General features: G+C 38.6%; 1 protein-coding gene across 3 annotated transcripts in view; it reads left to right on the top strand.

Moving 5' to 3' along the window:
* Positions 1–17523, top strand: part of Tei (irregular chiasm C-roughest protein teiresias) — a 321127-nt gene extending 303604 nt beyond the window's left edge. For all 3 annotated transcript variants that reach the window (XM_071769711.1, XM_071769710.1, XM_071769712.1), the window contains 2 exons: positions 9387–9565; positions 15396–17523. In XM_071769711.1, coding sequence (XP_071625812.1) covers positions 9387–9565; positions 15396–15632 — 416 coding nt within the window. In that variant the 3' untranslated portion in view covers positions 15633–17523. The remainder of the gene's footprint in view (positions 1–9386; positions 9566–15395) is intronic.
* The last annotated feature ends 1439 nt before the right edge of the window (positions 17524–18962 follow it).

Here is an 18962-nt window from a genome sequence, read left to right as displayed (position 1 = left end):
CGACGCATTGTGACAGCCTATTTTTCTTCCGTTCATAAATATGACTGCGCTTTATATATCCCATCATATCGACCTCCGCCGTCAATGTTTTTTCGAAGCTGCGCGAACGTTGCTGGCTTCCATGCGAATGCGTTCTCGAACGAGTGGTTAATTAGTCATTCGGTTGCGACAATGCCGCCCGAAACACGGTCACTGCGCAGAATTTTAAAACTTGGCCGCCACCATTTACGCAATACATGTAATACGCGCCGTCGCGCCGCCGCGGCGCGTAAATTTCGTCTCGTGACACTCGTAACTTTAACTACGCGGACGCATAAGTTTTCGAGCTCGTGCGGAGCCGCGTAAACGTCGGTGCAACTGGCTGTAAATAAAATTATTGTCCGCGCTACGAGAGTGAAACCTCGCGACTGAGAAAAGTTTCTCGTAAAACTCTTGCCGGATGGCACTTCGCCTGATAAACGCGTCGTTTTCGCGACGCGGCAATTATCCGCGCCGGAAGAGAAACGAGGCGCCGCCGATCATTGGCATGTGGATTGCGACGGCAAAATATATATAAGTCACCGTATATATATCAGAAATTTTATATTTATAATAAATAAAACTATTTTTTTTTAAATGGCTAGAAAAATGGATATCTCTCCTTATATCTCCTTCTTACTAAACACGACTAAATGTGTTTTTAGAACTGTTGAGCTATTTTTTTTAAGAGTTTGGGATTTGAACGATTAATCTATAATAGGCACAGTAAGAAGTTTTCAAATGTTTTAAAAATAATAAGAACATAATTTTGCGCTAAAATACGTACACTTGAATTCTTCAAAAACAAACGTAAACACGACGACACAACTCTTAGTTCGTGCTCACAAGAAGGAAAAGAATTTTTTCAGTGAAAATATCTTCCGCGTTCTCACGATAAAGCAATAAAAAAGGAGCACCGACTAGAAAGAACAATGCATAAACTTATTAGAGAAGAAGCGGAAGTCTTGCGGGGTGCTCGTACGATGTCCTCGAGGGATCGAGGAAGATGCGGTGAATACGTGGTATGGAGAGATGCTGCGGCGCGGCGACGGTAATGATAGTGCTTAAAGAAAATGTCCCGGATAGAGCGAACGTAGTATAATATGAAAGAAAATGGAAAAAAGCTGCATTAGAGATAGATAACAAACTTAAGACGTTAACTGATTATCCTTATTAAGAATTGAGAGGAAAAAAAATGTATAGAAAAAATACTTTTTATTGCAGTGGATTACAAACTTTGATATATCTATTAAAATAAATATTTTAATTTTTACACAGATCCAAATTTTTAAAAATGTTTAACGGAACGTTTTAATCTTTCTCTGTCGTCAATCATCAAAAGGCACAAATGTCAATATAACGGAATGGATATCGAATATGATAGTAAAACATTTACATACTCGCTACGCAAAGCGAGCACTGTCAATAGCGCTTTCAGTGTTACAACACATAGTAACAGTCAATGTTTGGTGATATCGGTCATTCAAAGTCGGCGATAAGTGATAGAAACTGTTTTATATCAGCCGCTATCATCGCGCGAATAATTTCAAATGCGAGGATCATTCCCCAAAGTATCATATGAATACCGAAACCTATCACATCCCGCCGATAAAATGCCGATCCCTTGGGTCGAACGTATCGTTGAAATCGGAGGATCGACTCGAGCGAAAAGAATGGAACGTTTTTCATCGTGTATGCCGATGATAGTAATATCGAGCTCGTCCCCTTGAACATGGGTGAGTCGTATTTGACGACGATTTCTAAGGTTTATTGCGAGGGTACGAGTCGCAGTAGGGGCAATAGTTCGCGGGTATTCTCTCGACACAATTACGGACTCGACCTTTCATCATTTTTCGGAAAGGGTCACTTCTCTGAGGGTAAGGGTGCCTTTCTGGAAAACAGCGCGTACCGTTTACCGTTTCCAGAGATGAAAAAACGAAAGTCCCGAAAGTTAAAGGGGCAACACACGATCACCAGACCGCGCCGCGCCAGTGTTAACTTAGGACAAATTGAAAGCTCGAGGGGCAGACGACTAGCTTCAATTTGGTTTCTTGCTGATTCCTTCTCGTCCTGTTGGCTTCTCGTCTTTATTCGCTTTTACCCAAAGCATAACCGATCGCTTATTGCGTTCACAAGCGAAGGGAATCGTAAGAAGAATTTTAAGAAGAAAACTGAAACCACCGCGATGATACCTGAACGAATATTTATACCATCTCATGCATTTTTGAAAGAATATTATTTAAATTTTTTGTTATATTTGATCTTTGACGATATATATGTTTATAAATAGTATATAAATATATATAAACAGTACCTATATAAATAGTAAGAATAGACATGCAGAATTATGTTAAAAAACACAATGACAGCAATGCAATAAATGCTTTTAAATTATGAAATTACACTTCCTTAGCAAAAATTTGTCTGGGTGTTTTCTTCTTTAATTTTTAATCACGTAGCATCTTCAATTTATGTTGGTAATTGAGTTTAGATTAATATTTTACCGTCATAATTAAAATTTAATTCAAACTTTTTAAGTATATTATAATTATCCTACTCATGTTTCTTAAAGTTAACTTGCTATAATATCTTAAGTTTAAGTGTGAACTTGAAATTAATTTTATAATTAGACTCTGGTTGCAGACAAAGAAAAGATTCTCTAGCCCGGTTGCTCTAAAGAGGATATTGTTTTTGTGTTTATCACGCGTAATAAAATAAAAGAAAAAGAAATGGAGGAGGCGGTAAAAACGCGAAAAACTTGCGCAGCGAAATATAATTAATCCAACTTTAACATCTGTGGAATTCACGATTACCACCTTGATTTTAATAAGTACAGGGAACAATGGATAGATAACTGCTGCAGCTTGCTAACGCCTTGAAACAATGGCATCGCTTCGCGGACGTTATCGCGAGTCTGAATGGGCGTTGATGCTTATCGCCTTGAAGTACGAGTAACCGAGTGAATCCTCGCACGGATAGCGTCAGAACTTTGCGGCGATGTATCGTTCCCCCTTAGGGGGAACGATCCCGTGTACCATGATTTCCTTCTCTCTGTTTTCCCAGAAATTCTAGCCCGACGTGAGAGATTGTCGGAAAATATTTTCGCCAGGTCGCCGGTTATACCAGTTCCAACCGGTACAACAAGTGGCCTCATGCATAATAATCTCATGATGACTTGCGAAAACTGTAATGTAATTTTAATATATCTCTGTCTTTCTGGAGCAACGCGCAGTCGTGGTGAGAAGTTTGGGAACATCTTTCCAAGCCAGGCAACGATGACTGTCGTCGATCCTTAAAAACGGTCCAAGTGAGCTATAAAAGTTAACGTTTACGAGACGTTCTCAGCGCGCAAAATGGTGCGCTCTATTAAATCAACGAGGATATTTACACTTCGAATGTCACCGAATATTACGCCGTTAAATCCTCTGGCAATCCCTCTGGGGAGTTTACCGCACGTCGATGCCATGCATGCATGCCGAGACGTGTCTGTAATCTTGCGGTAATCGGGACACGTACGTTGAGCAGTTGTTGTCACCCGAAGCGCGACGTTGCCGATTTCGAGATTGGAAATTAATGAATTAATTAGCAGGCTGTTATGCTCGTGCACGAACACGTGAAAATAATTCGTTTCGTCACAGTCGCGAATGAAAGTAATTTCACGGACAAATTACTTTTGAATTGGACAACTCTTTCACAAATGGAATTCTTTTAACGCCACGGCAAATATCTGCTCCGCTTGATCGTTTCCTCGCGCGCGTTGCCTGTTCGTCTAAGTCTAAGTGGAACGTAAATTAAAACTTAACTTATTTTAAGATATAATATAACGATAAGACATCACAAAGTAAAATGCCATCGCATAAAAACTTACCGCAATATCGAAACATAATAATGCCTGTTTTCTTTTTTAAAGAAAAGATATTAGTTTACATTTTTGTGAAATAACATACCGTGCAGAAAATTTTCTTCCTAGATGGTTGCCTCGCTTAATAGATTTAATAAATGAATCGCTATACGAAGAGAATTCAACAATCTTCAAATTTCAACGGATTAAATTCTAAAAGCTAGATAATTTGAAGATATAAATTGAGATGTGTGATTTAAAATTATTAAAAAATTTAATAATTGTGTTTTTTTAAAGATACACGACTACAAAACTTTATGTTATGGCAACTTTTCGCATAATTCAGTTTAATTGCCATCAATTAACAAAAAATTTAATCGGCGATATGATCTCTAAGGCTGTCTACAGTATTACTTCTTATTCTTAAGTTCCTTCTTATATTACGTAATACGTAGAAAGTATCATGAAAGCTATCGATAACGAGAAATACGGGCTATCGATCCGCAATTTCTTTAAACGACGGACGATGTTCGGCGAGAAGATTCAAATCCGTGTCGCTATCGATCTAAACTTCGCGGCAGACAAAGTGCAAACCGTTCGTTCCACAGCGAACGATACGACGTTCGAATCGTCACGAGGAAATTCGTTACTTTGACGATCGTTCCCATCGAAGCTCTTTTTAACGGCGCACAATGAAATGAATCACGTTGCCGTTGTAGGCAATCGTTTGCGATTCATTTAACTTGCTAAGAGATTTCTTCCGGTAACGTCATGGTGCGTTCCAAGTGCCATCCAGAAAAGGAAATTTTCTCGAAAAAGATCCATTTTCAGGAAAGGACGTCCCGTCGTAGTTGAACACAGCTCGCGGATTGTCGTCGTGCTTTTCTTGCCTAAGCCCGTCGTCGACTAACGATCGTTAACATTCTCATAATCATTGTCGCCAGTTGCGCACCGTGAAACCAAATAGCGTGCATAGCGGACCATTCAGACATTGTTTACGGTATTTCTCCCCAATTCTGTTCACAATTCGCGCAAAAGTTCTGTTTGTTACGATATCTATTATGCACTTAATCCTGATATAGTCATACAGTTAAAAGAATGTATGATACTTTAATAAGTGAATACTGATTAATATGCGTATAACGCAGAATAAATAAATATTGACATTTTTGATTGTTGAGTGAGATCTTATGTCGAATAATAATCTTTTGTGAATTTTATACATTCTGTCTCTATGCTTTTTAAATCACGTGCTGGTTACTATTTCATAAAATTGCGTTTTAAGACCAAAAATGTCAATATTTATTTATTTAAAACTATATAAGTTAAAATAGTTTCGAAATCATATAATTATTACAATTCTTGACATGAAAATAATTATAAATAAAAATTTAAGGCTGGTAAACAGAATACCTAAGAATATATAAATATAATTGCCTATGAGATTAATAATTACAATTATGTATATCAAGTGTTCATTACACAGTTTCGTTAGAACCTGTATTTCATTCACAATTAACACGAGTTCAACCAAAATCAATTTTGAGAATGTAATCAAGTCCCAAATTATTCAAATATTTGTAACTACTAAATAATTAACTCACGCGATTAAATGTAAATTATAAATAAATATTATAAAAAGACGCCTTTGTTTCTACAAGATTTTTGGCCTCGTTCACTTCAGCAGGCGCAATCCTGGCACGCAGATCACGCGTGGCACGCATCTGCATAATTCACAGGTCGGGACGACACCGTCATAGGTGCGTAAGAATATTCAAAAAAGATGAACGCTGATGAAAGAAAGCTCACCGCATGAATGAGCTCGGTAATGTCCGGTATCGTCGCCGTTATGCGTTATTGGTAAAGCGGGGCTGACGGAAGGATGGCAAAAAGACTCGCCCCTCGGCGCAGATACAAGAACCACCTCCAAGATATTCGAGCAATTTCAGCCGTAGGAATATTCATGAACGATGCCGCGGTTCCTGGCTGTACTGTTCCGCTTCTATTCACTCGACAGGCGAGCCGGTCGAGGTCAGAAGGCTTGCTTTACGAAGCAGGAAATCTGTGCAGATGAGAGGCCAGATAGAGAAAAAAGAAAGAGTGGTCGGAGGTATGGTTTCCGTGGAGCGGAAAATGGGCCGAGAGGGACGTCGTTTCACCGGGGTTAAGCAGTAACATCCGCGCTTCAATTAGCTGGAGTGCGTGGATTAAAGAGCTGATATTACTGTGCAATTTGTCATAGTAACTTGTCTGTTGACCAATCGGTTTGAGCACTTGAATAAAATGTTTGAGATAATCAGACAGATGAATAAACAGAGGACAATAACTTCTTTTTTTCTTTTACACATGGTGCAATACATCAAAAAATTGCACGATTTTTTACATATTTTGTGTGCACGTACAAAGAATTTTGACTTGTATTAATAAGTAATTGCTTGATAAAATAAATAATAAACATAATTGCTTGATTATCAAAGAGAATAATAATATACTGCTTTCCTTAGAGAGAGAGGAAAGAGCATCAAAAAATAAATTAGTTGAATTATGCGACTTGCTACTCTTTTAATTCGTTATTTCACTCACTCGGAGCACGCTTTAATCCAGTCGTAAAGAAAAACTTAAGAACATTTGCAATACCATCTGAAACTCTGAACCTTGTTCCTGCATAATTTATTTCGCAATGAGAAGCGTCTCGTTCAATCCGAAGAGGAATCTATTTTTGTCGAGGCGAAGAAAGTCAAGAAAATCTTGTTTTGTTCCGATTTCCTTGTCCGATTTTCCGGCCCGCAAACGCTAACTCGCGAAGTCGAAACTCTATCGACGAAACCCTCTCGTGGTCAATGACAAGAGGAATTTCGAACGGTAGTGCGAGACAATTTGCGGAATCGCGATCGCCTTGAGGCTGGGAAATTGAAAACCCATGATTGCAATTTGCGCGCGCGAACACGCTGCACGTCGCGGTAACGTGGCTGAGGGTTGCTCGCATTGTCGTACGATGTGCCAAGTTTCTGCGTTTCGATCGCGTTGCACGTCTCGTTGGATTTCAAAGATGTCTTAAGGCTGCGCATAAATCAGCGGTGCTGTAAACCGCGTTCCATTAAACCGCTGTCCTAATTTATTGTCAGAGCATCCTTGATTCTTGAAAACAATCGTGATTGTATTAAAAAAAGAACATAAACAAAATTTAAAAAGTTATCTTGGAATTAATTCTAGGTAGTTCAACATTTTTAACTGCTCATTATAAAGTTGTATCGAAATTCTTAGTTCTACTTAAATTTATTGTCAAGAATTTAATTTAGAATCTGTATTTAATTAATTAACACGAGCTTAACCAAAATCAATTTTATTAAAAAATTTAATCAAGTTTCAAACTATTTAAGTACGCCATGTAATGCTCAACAAGCATATAGTACAAGCATTATACAATTGTAACAATTGTAAAATTAACTTGTTATAATTCACTGCAAGCTTTCCTAAGCATAAATAAAAATACGTGCTGATCGATACGCTTCGATCGCGAAAAAGTCGTTACGTTATTTTTATGCCGGCTGAACAATGCATATCGAACAAAGCTCAAAACAATATTCTTGGTTACTACAAAATTGGGACTTCTAGGCACAAAAACCGACCTTGATGGTGCGATCATATCATGTAATATCATAAGTGTATCGCTACACTGCATTTATCTCGTATTAACTGTCGATATAATCTTCCGTACAAATTGTTTTATTTTGCTACCGTTTACGGCCAGAAAAAAATTACGATTAGAAACGTATTTGTTTGTGACTTTTAATTAGCAGATCTAACCGGTATAATTGTTGAAAAACTTCTTTTGATCCATTTTCCTACATCTTTATTTTAGATTTCTTTAATCCATAAGCGATTCTTAAAGAACTGCCATAATTTTAAATATTTATACTTTCTTAGATTCCAAATTTTTAATCCTTTATAACTTAAGGTTTGTAGAGATCCTTACAATTTTTCTTAAGCAAAAGTTAACTTTTAGTTGGTGAATAATTCATGTGTAAAAAAGTGCGGACAAACTAGTCTGTTAATTTTGATATAATTATGGATGATTACATAATTTGTGTACAGTATTCAATATGAATACGTGCATAAAAAAGAAAACTATAACCGATTGAAAAATAAAAAAAGGATATAGCAGAAAAATAATTCGCAAACATTAATGACCGGCGCGAGGGATCTCGATTCACATCACGCAATCGATTCGTTTCTTTTATCATACCATCATTAATATCTGTGATCAACCACCAAACGATCTTTTATTAACGAGACACAAGGCGGCGAACAAAGAGGACGATATACGTTTGAGATGACAGTAGTGCTAATCGGCGCTCCCCCTTCAGGTCGTCCCTTGCACCGGAAGTGTCACCGAAGGTTGAATTTACGGCCGAGAACGGGTTCAGCAGGGGTTACCGGATCCCCGGCCGTACACATTTCGGCTCCAGAACTTTTTGGAAATTTATTACATTACAGTAATATCTATCACCTTGCTGACGCTTCCGTTAAGCAGAAGAGAAACAGGTCTGTTTTGAACAACACGATCTATCTAATAATATTTAACCGTATTAAGTTACGCAACAAAGAATCGGTAAATATCTGTCGCGACTTATTACATGTAGCATCGAAGACTTAGATAGATTGCAATTTCCACGCATATTTTAAACGTTTTAAAGGATCATTTAACGATCATAAGCTTATTTGTTTCAAGTGTTTTCTATGTTTTTATACACTCTTGCGTTCTTCCCTTTTTCAAAGATCTGAAAGATGCGTGCCTTGTGTAAGAAAGGTATGGAAAATATATGACGTAAACAAATCCTATATCTGTCATCACGACATCGTTTGCTTTCCATTAATAGCTGTCTGTCTCAGTCCATTAGCCTACATTTGCGGTTTATATCACTCAATCAAAAAGTAGCGATCTCTACGTAAAAATTGCTGATCTAATTCATGGAAAATTTTGTCTTTGCGTGCACTAAATATTGTGTTGCCTTTGCTTAAACTTCGTATTTTCGTGTCATCCATCAAAATACCCATCAATAAACATTTCCGGAAAAAATAAAGATAAATCGCGGGTCCGTGAAAACGACGCTAGCGAATTCGATTACAGTGGGTTATCGATCTATATTCCCCGCTGTACTATGTATTTAATTTACAATACGTTTTATGAGCCACGATTAACCATGCCCGAGCGTTAACACGCCAGAAACGCCAACGACAGTGATGCATGTGCCGAAAAAGCTGCACTATAAAAGACACTCGCGTCTGACAATTCTAATAATTGGATGCACGCGCCCATAATTGAAATAAAACCGTAGAATACGCCCCGCGTTAACGGACTATTTGGATGGAAATTTATGTCGTTAATAAGGTACAAAGCTCTTAGCAAACGCAAAAAGCGCCTACCCGCGCCGACGCCGGAGGGTAGATTTATGACCGCAGCAGGAGGGCTGGCCGTGCTGGTTCGACAAAAGTTAACCGTTTTTCTCGTTTATTTTCGTTGCAGGGCCACCCATGGTTCATCCGTCGAGTCAAACGGTAACGGCGAACGAGGGCGAGCCCCTGGACATCATCGTCGAGTTCTGTGCCCGGCCGAGCTACACAAAGGTTCTCTGGATATCGGAGGAGCGTGTGTATACGCCGGATGCACCCTCCCGCGACGGGGTTCGAGCACTCGCAATCGAGGTAAATTTGCACCCTTTAAAAAAAAACTAAAAAAATAACGCCAACGTGTACACGCGTCCCTCGTTGTATTAAACATTTGTACAAAAGATTTAAGATTAAAAACTAGCCTCAATTTATACTTGTCAATTGCATCTAATGTTTTAACATTTTATACTTTTACACACTAATTAATAAATCCTTTTGTCATGTGCGTATAAAAGATTTTATGTAAAAAAACTGACGTGTCAACTAAATTCTGTAAAATTAAAATTACTATAATTCTTTAATATGAAAGCTATTATATTGTCAAATAAAATTGTGCAAAAATTTCATAATATCAAAAGCTGACAGCTATATAGATTTATAATATTTATTTCTTTTAATTGACGAGCTCCAATATTTAAAAAATTTTTATATACAAAACTACTTAGCACTGCTGGACCTAAAAATATTTTTAGTCAATAAGTAATGGATAGATATTTTAGTCACATAAGATATAGGTCTCTATAGCTATTAGAAAAAGTTAAATGTTAAAATTATATACTTCTGAGCATAGAATAATATAATTAATAGAACACTTATTTTAATAATAAATCTGACATTGTACATTAAATGCACATTTCCAAACGAAAAATTTATTGAAAAAATATATTCGAGAAGAAACACATGTTAGTTTCTCTAGAAGTTTAATATCATCGCGGCGAATGACGAACACAAAAAATTTTTTTATTGCTTCGAAATAATTACAACTTTTGTAATCTGATCATTTTGTTAATTGTTTCTCTCTATTAAAAAAAAAAAAAAACATTTTTATTCTCGTATACTTGCGAGTAAACTAATTTATTGTTCTTTTCAAGCACGCTTCAACAGTCGCATTTCCACTTTACAGGAGAAAAATAATTATAAATAACAAATACGCACAGAAATTACAGAAATTACAAACTTTACTTTACGAATAAGTAAATAAATAATATGCACCAGAATTGCATAAGAAGTAAGTTGATCATATATTTACAGTTTGTAAATATTTGGTATCCATTATTGCACATTGTAGCAATATTTAGCAGCTTAATGCGCTAAATTATTTGAATATTCCTTATTCACGTAAAATTATACAATGTTTTATCGCAGTGTATGAAATAACTAATTGCTATTTCTATCAATCGTGGATGTAATTACATGCATTATAATTACATATATTAACGAAAACTGCGTTGCTTTTTACTAAGCTTATTGATTCAGGTCTGCAAAACTGGATGAAATAACAGAATTTTATTAAAAGGAGTGATCTGATTTACTCTGTTTTGCGTGGATAATTTTTTTTTTGGCAATCTCGTGCTCTCGTGCGCTGTAAAAATGCCGCGCAAAAATGCAATTCGCGCGTCCGCTGAAAATCCGTTGTCTTTTGTAACACGGGGATGACGTTCGTATCCGCTCGGGGATTACACGCTCCCCCGGGGGCGTGGTTGGTCCTTCGACGCGAAAATTATGCCGCTATCCCGGCGCGGACGTTCGCGCGATATCCGAGGTATTGCGACGCGACTCGACAAAGCAGAGGGAGAAAGCTGCCGAGAGGGCCGGCAACGGCCACGCTCGCCTTTCGCTCGTGAAAACGGCGGAAAGGGGGTGCGGAAGCGGCAGTAGGGACGGTGACGAGATACTACGGGAATGTATGCAGGCCGGTTCGCGCGTATGCATATACGCGCGCTTATTTCATTTCCACAGCCAAGCGCACTTCTTTTTCCGCCCGAGCGGAGACGGAATCCGCGCGCGCGCGCGAGCGCGAGCGTGCGCGCGTGGAGGAAGCCGCATCATAAAGGACGGATTAACCATTTTTCCAGGAGTGCCGGGCGGACGCGGACAATGCGACGGAGCTTTGCGAGGGATTTGCCGATGCACCCGGCGTTGCGTTTGTTTTTATTAACGTTTGATCCTCTTCGCTATGTGAGCGCGATAGGGACGCGCAGTACGATTTCGCGGTGCGAGTAACGATTGGCTCGGTCGATTCCATTGAAAATTGCGGACTTTATTGGGAAGCACGACGATGCCAGCACGATGTAGCGTCGTGTTTACATTACTGTAGTGGCGGATCTCGCGTCCGTAGATAATATTTGTGAAAATACATCTTACACGGATTACAGCATCCGCGCGCATTATTCCCCCGCAGCGTTGGACTTTAAATAACGCGTGGCGAACGTAAACCAGGCATCGATGTTATCAGCGATTTCCGCGGAACAAAATATCGTATTTTAAGAAATAATACAAAATGTAATTACGATTTCCAGCTGGTGTAGATTCTTTCTGATCATCGAATATTGCGATAATATTATCGGATATTATTAAGATGCTTTTGAGAATATACTTCATATGCAAAATATTTTCATAGCGCCGTTTATGTATCGATCTTCTTTTCGCGATAGTATTCTACTGAAGGCTATTGTACGTATCGTATGGAAACTTTTAAAAAACTTCTGCATAGCATTGAATGGTGATTTTATTGCTGAATCATGAAAGCTACAGAGCAAAGTCGATTGTAACCAATAAAAAAAATATATTTTTGTGATTGAAACATTTATTAAGAGGAAAATTTATTAATTATTAAATAACTTTGTTGTATTTAATCGAAAAGCTATATGATTGTATTTCTCACACAGAGATACTTAAATATATTTACTTTATTTCATATATCATAATATCCATTATTTTCATAAGGACTATACTGTAAACGGACATAGGTAGCGCAAACAGAGATAGACCGACAACAATTTATGCTTATTCTATCATATATAATTTTATATGTTAGCATATTTCTGTATATAAACTAACTTAAAAGAAGTTTTAATTATAATAAAAGAATTTACGAATAAAGGCCAAAATATAGCCTAAGAAAAGTTACTAAAATAGATTTAAAAATTTTCAACTATAAGGGAGAATAGAAAATCAGGAGAAATGACAATGGGATAAAGTAAACAAAATATTAAATAAATTAGCAGATAAAGGATAGTAGAAAACAGAAAAATAGTAAAAGAAATTAGACATAAAAAAAGTATAGATGAAATAGGAGATGGAAGTTTATAAAGAGAATAGGTTAATGGAAGATAGAGAAACGCTAGAAAACCTCGATAGAAAAAGCTTGAACGTACGGACAAAGTAGAATACGTTAGTAAAGGAATACTGAGTAAAGTAAGGAAAACGGACGGCGAGATATAGTTTAAGAGGGAAAAGGAAAAATTGAAAGCCAGAAAGTTAGAATGCGTTAGCGGAGAAAGTTTGAGCAAACTAAAGAAGGAGAGAGAGAGGGAGAGAGAGAGGGAAAGAGGGGGGGAGAGAGAGAGAAGGAGAGGGAGAGAGAGAGGGAGAGGGAGAGAGAGAGAGAGAGAGAGAGAGAGAGAGAGAGAGAGAGAGAGAGAGAGAGAGAGAGAGAGAGAATGAGGAAAGCTAACATGATAGCGTAGTAAAAAGGACAGATATATATATGGTGCGTGGTAGAAAAGATAGAGAAATGCAAGGAGATAGAATAAGATGAGAGCAACAAGAAGAGGAAGACGAGGAGGAAACGCAGCGAGCGAGACGCGAGATGATTCGCAAAGAGGGGTGCGAAAAAGGAAGGTGGGATGATGGCATGATGCAGGGGAAGCTCGTGAATAAAGGATACAAAAAGAACGGGTCGACGGGTCTCCGTTGTGCCGAAAAGGATGGTGGTCGAAGGGCAGTGGGAGGCTGAAACGCGGGGTGAAATGGAGCAAGAAACTGCCGATTCCTTGCATACGAAAAACTCGCAGGACCCCCTGCAACGACGACAACGACGACTCCTCCGTCTGTTACGAATCGCAACGATGAAATATACCGCCGTAAGACGACATCAGTTTTGCCGACGAACAGCGCACGAGTCTGTGATTCAATTACGTATTCTTCCCCGTTCGCGTTATCGATAAAGTGAATGCGAGGGAAACTCCGTTGCCTCCAATATTAAAAAGTCACAATAACGTCGTGTACATTCGATCGGCTCTATGCGACCAAAGCGGAGAAGTGTTCCACTATACGCGTTCTAGTTGTATGCTAAAATAAGATGGAAAGCAAAAGTGTCACGTAATATTATGTCCCTCCAATGTCGCAATAACGGAAAAATACCCAGTACAATAGTACACGATATTTTACGATGTCCTGTTTAATTTAAAAGTTAATGAATAAATGTTTTATATCTTGGCATGTATCTTTCTCTTTTCATCACCAAATAATCATGTCAAATCAAAGATATTCATGCAACAGTTAGAGATACATAACATTTTGACCAAATATATATACAAATATATTACCTACTAAGTAATTCCAGATGTCCAGTGCAAATTTAAAACATTTATATTAAAATAAGATACTTGAAGAATTAATTTGTTTTTCTTAAGCTTTTTTTTCAATTTAACTTACATAGCAATATGTTAGATATATCTTATATTTATATAAAACATACATGTTAAAATTAAATCAAAATTTAATGTTTATCGCGACTAAAAAGGTCAATATCTTGGAACGTTTTTATATGTGTCTTTAAAGACAAAATATAAAATGAGAACTCGGGCAACAAAAACCTGGGACAATAGCCGATTAGCTACATCTAATGATAAAGAAAAGGTTAATAAATCTTTAGTCGTATCAATACTTATCAAGAGGAAATTTTACCTCTTTTTCATCGTTTCGTACAAACCATCAGTATTGCTTTCTTATTAGGGTCAATTATCTCATAAACCGGAAGTTCCGTGAACCTATGATCGGCTTAATACGATTGATTTTTCCATGAACAAAGAAACGAAGTCAGAGAAAAAGGAGTCATTATAGGTACTAATGCGGAAAGTAATAAAACGTATTTTAAGGGGATGAAAGATGAAGAAGACCGAGAGGGTGGGGTGGGGGTCTAAGAAGAAGCAGTCGAAGGTAAGATGGATAATTGAAGCGAGAACGTAGAACGACGCCGGAAGTTCCCAGTTTCCTCTCGCCGGAAGTTTTACGTGAAAGTTTAATCGTAAAGAGAGAACGAAAGAGAAAGAGACCATGTCCGATAAGAGGACGACTGGATGGACGTTATCGAATCGCAAGTTAATGAGCATTATGCGATAAAAACGTCTTAGTCTGGAGCATGACCCGCGGCAACCAGATCTCAATAGTTTAAAACGCCATGAAAGCGCCATAAAAACGTCCTTCATAAAGATCTTCGCGAGCACGAGCTTGGTATACCGTCACTGTGAATTGTAGATGCCATTTTACCTTAGCTCGTTACCCTACCTTAGCTTGTTAAAGAAAACTTTCGGAATTCTTTCTATAGCGTCTCGCTTGACATCTTATCAGAGAACAAAGCAGCTCGATATGGGTCAACCTCAAGCGAGTTCGTTCCCTGCAACTCGTGACGGCAAATAAGAATTTCAGTTAACTGGAAGAGGCTGCTTTTATCCTGTAAAATGTATATAATCATAAAAATGTCGTACTTAATAAATTAAAAAATATGATAAAAGCTCGTTCACTTTCAATGGCAATGTTTAAAAAAATCATTTTATTTAAATTTATATTAATATTATAATGTGTTTTTATGCGTATCTTTTTTAATAGAATTTTAATTTTTGATGTAAATAAATTTCATAAAAGAGAAACAGAAAACTGTTTTGATAATCAAAACAACGGTTATTTAAATATGAATATCAAATGAATAATATATCTCGTTGCCCCAATTTCTTTGCATATTAACACGTTGAAAGGAGCGCTGAAATTCTTCACTGCCTTGAGCTTTCTTGGTTAGATATGGAAGACGATTTACGCGCGCGATAAAGAGCAATTATTCATGTTCCATTTTACTCTTTTACAGGACGGCGGCACGGAGTCATGTTACAGGACGACCCTGCGTTTCGAGACGATTCAGTGGTCCCACGCGGGAGAATGGTTGTTGCTCGTCCGTTCATCGGCAGGGATCGCCGACGCTTCCGTTCTACTCAACGTGACGCACGCTTCCGGTTACAGTCATGCCCACATCCGATCGGCGAGTATCACGTATCTTCTGCTCTGTTTGACCCTGCAGGCGATCCTGCGGGAACACCGTCGCTGAGACGACATGCCCAATGGAGATTTAGACGGAAGAAACTTTGGCAAAATTCCTAGAGATACGGAAAGCTCGTACGTCAGCTTTCCCAATGGCGAGAGAAAAAAAGGGAAGCTTCTTTGTATATAACGTCGAAATTCTTTCTCCGAAAGAATTTCCCCCCGCGCGATTCTCGCGTCAACGAGACGCACAATTTGCTCGACATGCCGCGACGCGACACTTGCGTGTCTACGACGTTACACGAATACAATGAAACCACGGATGGAAGCTCTGGACGCGCCTTCGGCGCGGATTATTACGGCCTCGGTGTGTTCCTCGGATCTCGTGATCGGTCCTCTTCTGATGTTCTACTCCGGAACGCGATTCTGAAAGACGCGTTTACGAATGTACGATTGCGCGAAAGCGTACGGACCGCTGCCGTCGTCGTGTGTAAAACCTTAGGCAAGCTCGCGTCCGCACGAACGAGTCCTCGTGTGATCGAGACACGATTAAAATTCGATTTCTCTGGCCTTATAAGTGAGAATAGTGGAGGAAAGATAGGAGAGAGGAAGAGAAGGGAAAGGAAGGGATCGCGCGGGCGACGGGATACGTATTTACATAGAGTGAAAATTTGTAAACTATGAATCCGTGCGCGCGTGTACCGCACATACGCGCGATTCGCCATACATGTATATACTTGTATAGGTAATAAATAAATAAGCCGATGTTTGCGAATTGTGGAACGGTGTTTCCGCGTGTAGAGATCCGAACGAAACGGTTACCAATTCTTTTCTTTTTTTCCCCCTTTCTTTCTTGCCGCTGGCGAATTTTTCGCGAATGAAAAAAACAAGATACAGTTAAATTGCGGTCGAACGAACTCGGATGGATCGACTTTGTGCCGAACTGTAATGTATTAATATTGCGAAACAAATCCGTGACGCAAATACGACGAGCGATACTGCTCGTAATAATAACGAAATAATAAAGTTTGAGCCGGCAGGAAGGTGTGACGTAATAGAATAAAAAGATAATTACAAATTTTAACGAGGGATACGCGGTCTCCTGTACGAAAGTGTATGGACACGCTACCGGACGAGAGAAACTTAATTGTGCAACGTCAAATATTCCCAAAGATAGGGGCGACTAAAATAAATTGTTGTATATTATTTAGAATAAGTAGAGTTTGATAGTATGTATATAGTGACTGTAAATGCGTAGGCTATCGTACGCCCGTACACGACGAATTATACAGTGACGCTGTTAGAGATATATTTATTATTCGTTGATATATTTTTATAAAGTTTTATTTAGCCATAAGTTCTCGTTCGCCTTCCCCCCCGAATCTCGTTCGCACGATCACAATGCTCGTTTCGTTGATTGAGGCAGAGGAGCAAAGCGGCGGTAGTCGCTTTGCGTTTTACGAACGTTTCAACGAGAACCATTACAATAAAGTACACTATGTCCTGTGAACGTCCTAAATTGAATTTAGCTGTAGCTCATCGTGAGAAACATGGACATTGTTGTCTTTGCGATACTTTGATCTATCCGATTGGGAATGGGACGTAGCGCGGCGTAGCGATCCCGTTCCAATCAATTCTTCGCTTCTTTCGAGGATCCTTAAGGTAACTTTTTCGTAAATTCGGTGGTTCCTAATTTTTGTAAAAATAGAATTTGTACTCGGCTTACCGACGACTAATGATAAATCTTTGTCGCCGGTAATGTCTTACCCGCGCGCGTGACTGCAGTCGGTACTATCTATAGATACGAAATAAACATACCTGATGTCTTCATGTTAATTTAGTCGACTTTGACGAACCCGAGTTTTTTTTCAGATCGCTAAGGTGTTACAAGTAAGCAACGTGGTGTAATCGTTGTACCCAATGATGCCTAAGAGTCCAATAAATGATATTTACAATAATCGCAGTGTATATATTTATGATACTCCCTTTATCATGAGCGCTCCTCCACGTTTTCTTATCCCACTTCACAACTCTTCCGCTAATATTCTTCCATTTTTTACTATTTAATACAAGTTGTTTGTGTTTATATAAGTTAGAGATATATAATTATATAAATTAGAGATGTATTATTTGTTTCGTAAAACAGAATATTCAATTCGCCATTTCAAACAGATCGTTTTAATTGCATTTGTTTGACAACTTTGAACGGCCAAAACTACGTTGTAAGATCAATCCAACGAAGAAAAGATTTTTTTACGAGTATAAAGATAACGAAACTTTAAGGATTTCTTCGTGGAAGGTTCACGAGAAGAACACGAATTGGGTCTCTCTAATAAAATAAGGTGAAAGCTTCGGGTAAGCTCTAAGTGGAGGGAACGAAGCCGCAGATGCAGACGAATTACTTTCACAAAGAAATCACGTGAAGAATTCTTGCAGTCAAAACGTGACCGACTTTACAGCCATTTCTTTCCTAATGGTTTTTGCCCGCGGTTTGAACCGCGACATTTGAGACTCAGTCTGTTCTCTATTACTTCTACTTCCGGCCGTTTCCTGTTATTCCGTGAGATTTATATCCGTTTCTATATACGGAAATGTATTACGGAAATCGCGTGCGTTCCTTGATAGTTTTATTAAAATATCTACAAAATCTGCACCTACATAAAAAAGATAAAAAAGAACTATATAGTAAAGGACTTTACTAGATTGATATTAGAATGTTGATATTAAATTGATTTACATAAGAAGTATTCAAATTCGTTAATCTTGCTCTTTTCAAAGCATTCTTGAATCGCTAAATTGGAAATACGATTAACAAAGAAATTCCAATAAAAAGTTTCGCTCATTGTTAGTTAGCGTATCATTGCCACTTGATACCGCATTAAGAAATGAGTTCTCTTTAAATTGCATATGTCAGACCGAAACGCGCCATATCGCGCACCACATTTGAGAACGTTCCTACGGCTAAATTGCGCCACGTCGGAATTCGGCGGCACGAAAATTGGCCGCATTATGCCCCGCCAGGTACACATATATATGTGTGTGTGTGCGTGTGTGCATTATACGTACATATATATGACGATGAAAATAATTTAATTCGCAATACCAACACACGCAACGTACCGTGGCGAATGCGCCAACCAAGTCACGTGTAACAGTCGTGTTAACTGGCGCGTACACGTGTATATATTTCTCGGCTTAAATATAACAAGCTTTCGCTACGAACGTCGCGGTAAAGGCAGCAGGGCGAAGAGGAGGAGGAAGAGGAGGCAGTGGGTTTCAGTGTGCAGGAAGCCCAGGATCGTTCCGCCTCTTCCTCCGCGCGCGGCGGAACAATCCGGCTTTGTCTCGTGGAAGCGCGCTTCCTACATCACCACTACCACTTGGCCACAATTTCAGC

The sequence above is a fragment of the Temnothorax longispinosus genome, chromosome 2, assembly GCF_030848805.1.
Source record: "Temnothorax longispinosus isolate EJ_2023e chromosome 2, Tlon_JGU_v1, whole genome shotgun sequence".
NCBI lineage: Eukaryota > Metazoa > Arthropoda > Insecta > Hymenoptera > Formicidae > Temnothorax > Temnothorax longispinosus.
Note: the sequence above shows the minus strand (reverse complement) of the source record. Positions and strands in the feature narration are given on the sequence as shown.